This window comes from Eurypyga helias, unplaced genomic scaffold, assembly GCF_000690775.1.
Source record: "Eurypyga helias isolate BGI_N326 unplaced genomic scaffold, ASM69077v1 scaffold14302, whole genome shotgun sequence".
Taxonomy (NCBI): Eukaryota; Metazoa; Chordata; class Aves; order Eurypygiformes; family Eurypygidae; genus Eurypyga; species Eurypyga helias.
This window is the reverse complement of record NW_010234215.1, coordinates 1-6,271: the sequence shown is the minus strand read 5'-3', so window position 1 is coordinate 6,271 and position 6,271 is coordinate 1. Positions and strand designations below refer to the sequence as shown.

At 43.3% G+C, this 6,271-nt stretch overlaps 1 protein-coding gene across 1 annotated transcript; it reads right to left on the bottom strand.

Moving 5' to 3' along the window:
- Nucleotides 1-4,511: 4,511 nt before the first annotated feature.
- Nucleotides 4,512-6,260, bottom strand: MAP1LC3C (microtubule-associated protein 1 light chain 3 gamma; the record flags this gene model as incomplete). Its single annotated transcript, XM_010161995.1, has 3 exons — nt 4,512-5,011; nt 5,963-6,069; nt 6,204-6,260. Coding segments are annotated over 3 exons (375 nt in total), but the record flags the coding sequence as incomplete, so codon positions are not given.
- Nucleotides 6,261-6,271: the final 11 nt, after the last annotated feature.

Here is a 6,271-nt window from a genome sequence, read left to right as displayed (position 1 = left end):
AAAGATGTCCCTACAAATCCATCTTGCAGGCTGTAAAGTCTTGGCTTTATTCTTGAGAACGGGAAATAAGCTTTGGGTCTACCAGGGATCTATTGACCAACAGCAGGTGAACCTGGTTCTTTTTGCATTGTCTCAAGGACGGTGCGATCCATAGCCTTCTCACCTTTCTAACACATAAGAGGCTTGGGCTGGAGGTCTGATTAGGATCCAGACCATGCTGCTACACACAGAAAGAAAGTGAAGACAGGATCTTGGAGTATTTGCAAAAATAACCACCAGCAGCCAAGCCCACCCTGCACCAAATCACGAGCAGCCTCATAAAGGCCCTTTACAGACCCGGCTGGACATGATGTAAGTGTTGAGTGGCCTGAGCAGCCCTTACTCTCTGGAAACTCCTTGTGCTCTCAGTTGGGCATACTACCTCCCTCCCAAGGATCTCTTGCTGTGTGGGAAAGGGACAGTGCTACTTTTCAAATTCTGGCATCCATACTTGCTATGTGTTCTTCAAATTTCCACCTGGACTACGCTGCTACAGTTGCGTGCCATCGGAGCATTACAGTCACAAGAGAGGCATCAGGTGGAAAACAAAAGGCAGGGAGTGATACGATTATGACCTTCTGGAGGAGAGCCTTAAGGGGATTGGTCACCTTCATTAAAATTACATTCATGTTCCTCTAAACTAGGGTCAGTCTGTCATTTATTATAGGACCTAACCGCCTTGCGTGTTGTGGGCTGTCTAGGAACAAGTAGCAGATACCGGAGAGACTTGTGCTCTTAAGAAGGAACCTAAAAACATCAGAGGGGAAAGAAAGTGGGTAAAGCTACCGCTACAAAGCATCTTAGGAGAGCTAAAGAAACTAAGCACATACCTATAGGCAGGACTCTGCTAAAATTTTACAGGGCAATTCAAAACTGTATGAAAAGAATAGAATGTTTTAAAATTCAGGAGAGTTGTCTAGAAATTTTTCTGGAACATTGCTCCTTAAGGGAAGCGTGTGTCCTATTAGAAGCTTTGTGTATAGGTCGTACTGTAACATATGTTGTATTTTTCAATCAATTTGCAGGGATCCCTCAGAACTTTTCCACAGGAACCCTCCCTCTCACTCCCTTCCACTTACATAGTCTGTAAGTTAAAAGCCTTTGTCCTAAAAATAGTTTCTCTCCTGGTTATGTCTTTTGTTTTATGTAAGATACCAAAAAAACACACTTGAAGAGTCTGTCACTTAGTGTGTTTAACAGTCTATCTTCCATATTTTACCCTGAAGCTACCCCCATCTGGAAGTAGTTAGCACGGGAAAACGATAAAAAGCCCATCTAAGTTCACCAAAGTTGTTGGCTGCAGTACTTGAGTGAGAAGATTAGTATCCCCATTCATTCATTCATTTATTTACTCTACCCACACACAGTGTTAAATAATTTTAAAATCCAAACAGTTTGGAAAGCTCCTGCTGTTGCTTATGTGCTGAAGCCCAAGCTGAGGTTACCACGTTTGCCTTGCAGCAATAAATGACAATTTGCAGTCTGCAATGCGTCGTACATGGTTTGTAGCTGTGTTTGTAGACAGCTGTAGGACATCAGCTGTACCACAGAAAGTACAGACAGACAAATCTCTGAACTTAGCAGGTACAGGAAAAAAACCCACATTGATATCTACCCACTTGAAATTCAAATGCATTGGTAAGACTTCTGGGTTTTTTTTTTTTCTGCCTACCAAACCCAAGAGCTTAGGGGTAGGGTTTTTTTTTTTTTTAACTGCTACTCTGTTCTCTTCCAGTTGCCCTGATGAGCATTCAGAGCACACGCAGCCCGCAGCATGTGCCTCAGGAGTGAAGTTTGCTCAGGTCTTTTGAAAGCAAGAAAACTCTCCTGTTCCCAGAGCAGTCACCGTGCAGACATACATTAGACATGAATGACATGTTTCATTAAAGTATCGTTTTTGTGCTGCAAGTTTGCAGCCTCATGTTTTAGCCATTTTGGTATTTCCGTTTTAATAACTCCAGCAGTATCCATGGTTATATTAACACTGGAGCTTTTTTAGTACCTTGGTGAACTTACAGAAGATACAGTTTAATGGGTTTTTTCCCCTGTATGGATTCCACTTGGCTATGTTAAAGTCACAACTTCCCCACTACTCCATTATTTTACACAATACTCAAAAAAAAAAAAAAACTCAACAGCAAGGGCAATTTCAGCCCTCATCCCACACTTGCATTCAGTGTCCTTTTCAGTTTGATTGGGTTCATAATTTAAGGTGGGACACAGTGCTTGATCTTACAAGGGGCCAAGTGCTGCGGACCCAATCTAACAAGTTAGTTCAGCAGAGCATGTGCAAATGTGAAGTGCTTTGGAGCCAGAGCAGCGACCGCCTTCCAGGATTTAGTTAGTAGTTTATAGCAGGAACAGAAGTATACTCAGAATACTTTCTTTCCTCTGGTGGATATTAAAGAACACAAGTCTGTATCATAATTCAGGAGTGAAGGTATTTTTGCAAAAAAGTGGCATCTCTGCCTTCCCTTTTTACACTGGGGGCACGTTGGAAAGAACCATAAAACTTACTTACCACAGCACAGTGTCCTTCATTGGGGAAAAAAAAACCACACCACCCAAACCAAAAAACCACAACTACTTGCCTCTGATCAACAGGTATTTGCTCAAGCAAACATTAGCTCCTCAAACAGCAGCTACATTGGAAGCAGCTGCAGTTATCTCAGCTGGTTATTTCTGTCAGAGCAAAGTTTTTCTGTCTGCTTCTCTCCTAATCCTTGTTCCTTGCACTTCAAGAGACAATAGCTTGAATCCAAAGCTGGTCCACCAGCAGAATAACTGATTTATTTGGGCATCTAACTCCAGTTTATTATTTTAAAGCTCTTGAAAACTGTCTTTGATGGTTAATCCTATCTGCTTTAACATCTGGTAGGAGGGCAAGTCTATTACTATTACCCAATGATGAAGCTTTCCCAGCTCACAGGGCTTTTCTCTAGGATCAGCAGGCCAGTTTGAACAGGTTTATAATGATGCTCTTTACCTGCAACTGACCTTCTCCTTGTGTAACATTTTGCTGGATCAGTGACTCAGCCTGCTAGACACTATAGCCTAATGTCAGTAAATGCCGAAGGGATCAACACTTCCACCTCAGCCACTGCATTACAAACCAAAGAAAGTTGACTGTCAGATATAAAATTGCTCAGCCACAAATCCGTAGTGCTTTTCTCCTCATGTACCAAGTATCATGGAAGACAGGAAGACAAACTGAAGAGCCAATGAAGCAAAACATTAGCCCAGCTCTTAGATTGGCAAGAGAGCTTGAATGTAGCAAGACTTCCTCTTGCTCCCCCAACCCCAGGTTCCCACAGCTGCTCAACACTGCCATGGTGCTCCTGCCAAACAGGTGTCGCCTCCCTGAGGGCTGGTAACAAATGACTATCTGAGTTCAATTTGTGCAGTGGAAACTGTTTCCATTACAAGCATAAGTGAAATCTATCCAAGCAACAGATTCTGGGATCCCAAAGCCTATGTTTTTATAACCTATGTGGACATAGCTTTTAGCCTTTCCACTGAGTCGGTCAGGTCAATGATTTCTTTGTTCCTCAGCTCACGAAACATGAGTTGGCAAACACCATCCTCAATAGGGCAGGTACCCCTCTAAACTCCCAGGTTTAGAGGCTTGAACCCAGGACTGCTCAGAGCTTTAAGAGATTATTACTGCAAAAAGCTTACATGCACATTCCTGCCTTATGCATAATTTAAAAACTGTCAACGCTTCTTTCTTTGCAGCCTAGTAGTTCCTACATTAATCATTTTGCAAATCAGTTTGGTACTGAAGAATTGCATCATAGAGCAACAATTTGACCATCCCAAGCTGAGGCTGCCAGAGGTTGTTTAAATCTGTCACAGTGTGCAGTTAATTAAGTGACCTGGTGTTTGAGTGGATTACACACAATCAGAACATTTACAACCTCCCAGTACATTCCTCACATACAAGACCAAGAAAGGTTGCTCAAGCTATACTGCAGACTAAGCCTCATGTCAAGTGTTCTTCTAATACAGGTTTAGGAACCAACTCTGTGTCAGATGAATCAGCATCTCACTATGTGACAGTTTTGACATTTTCTAGAGACACTGGTATACCTCTTAATCACAAGGTACACCACATAGCGAGCCTTCTTTCAAGGCTGGCTAGAGCTAAGTCCTTCAGGGGACCTGACAAGCAGATGCCCGAGGGGATTGATAGAACGGTCTGTCTACAGACACCTAACTAGCAAAATTCAGCAGTAAAAACAGACTCTTGAACACTTGGTTAAACCACAGTTCAAATCATGCTATCTGCATTTAGGTTATGCTGACTAGCAATCAGATTTGCTTATTTAAACAAGTAGTTATCTATATCAAATTCCCAGAATTATTCTAGGACCTTCTCCTAGACAGACCTTTACAGTCTTTCCCCACATTAAGACTGGCAGTCAACTCAATACTTAAAAGCCTCTTTATTTTACTCTTAAACTTTAAGGATACCTTAAAAATCAGTTACATAACAAAGACTGGTATTGCCAAAAATAAAAAAGTGGAGGTGCAGTTCCAAAAAAAAAAACCCATAGTGTTTTCAAATATAAAAATATATATCCGAGTTATTGTCTAGAAAAAGTGTACTACCATTTCTGCCTGAAGCTGGTCCTGCCAGCTTTTGGGTCATGACTCCCCACTACAGAGCTCGAGAGCTCCAATTGGAAGAAGCATCTCAGAGGTTCGCGTCACAGGCATGATTCATAGCCAACTGCTTCAACACAGCACACGGACCCAACCTTAAGTTTTTTGAAGGCATTCCATAGTTTTCCCTTGAGCAGTGGGTAAAAAGCATCCAAACATCTCCTGGGAAGCATATGTCATGTATACAAAGCCATCTTCATCTTTGTAGTCCCTGTACACTTCTGCCATTGTCAAGGACATACTGGCTAGGCTTTTGTTGTTCACCAGCAGGTAGAAAGCTTGTGCAGCAGTTAGAGCCATCCTGCTTCTAATTGAAGAAGGGAGGAGAAACAGAGGATTAAGCATTAGCAAATTTAAGGAGGTTTCAACTTTAGCCTATGAAATACATTAAGGAGAGCAGTTGCATGAACCGTGTACAAGAAACAGTGTGTAAAGTCATTATGTGGTTTAACGTCTTCAGCAGCAGGAAGTTAACTGTACCCTTGGAAGGCTTGTGCTCTGTCTGAGGAAGGGCTTACATTGTTAGACCATGAGTGCTACTGAGCCTGGGCTGTGAGTTCCCAGCTGCCAGAGAGAAGTGCTGAGTAGAAACCAAAAGCTCTGCAGCACAGGGTTGCAGCACAGCCTGTTACAGTTACTTTTAACATCTGCCTTTGAAAGAAGAGTCCTTCTCAGAGACATTATATATGAGGATCAGGACCCCAAGCTGTTCAAGAACCAAAGGCATATTTTACAGAAGTTAAAGCTTGGAAAAGATCTTCCTAGATGTTAAGTGTGCTGGAAAGCACGTAGCTTTCCCAGTTTGTCAGAGAACATCACTGAATACTTTATTCTTTACAAAACACTACAGGGAAGAAGTGTCCTAATTTAAAAGCACATTTCATGCCTAAGATTTGTTTTGAACCTGAGCAAATGCAGCAAGAGAGCATGGCAAAACCAGCGATAAGCAGCGCAGAACCACAGAGCCCCAGCACCAAGCAAGAAGCAAGCAGAACAGGAATCTGATACAACCTTTACCCAATACAATTAGGGGGACGAGAGAAGACTTTAGGAAACCCAAAAGGCATAAACCACATTTTTTTTCCCCCAAATGCACCAGAGAAAACCACTGTCGATTTTCTTTAAACACCTGCAAGAGAGAGAGGCCACCAGTAACACCTCCGTCCTGCTCCCCGCCAAAGAAAGCGCGGCGTCCCAGCGCGGCGCTAGGAGATGCCTGCCCGGAGAACGGCAGCCAGCCCGGGCGCTCGCTCCCTACCTGATGATGGTGATGAACTGCGTCATGGTCAGCTCCTCGGGAACGAGAAACTTGGTTTTGTCCAGGAGAGGAAGGTACTTCTCTTTATGGTATCTCTCAACAATGACCTGTTTTAATTAGAGTCGCACTTAGCGAAACCTAAAACATCCCGGTCCCTCCCCACCCGCGCTTTAGGGCGAGGTCCCCAGCGTTACTTCTTTTGAAGAGCAGCGACCACCCGCGATAGCAACCAGGGACTTACCGGGATCTTGGTCGGGAACTTCGCCCGGATTCCTGCTACTTCGTCCAGCCGGGTGGCTGTGCGGGAGA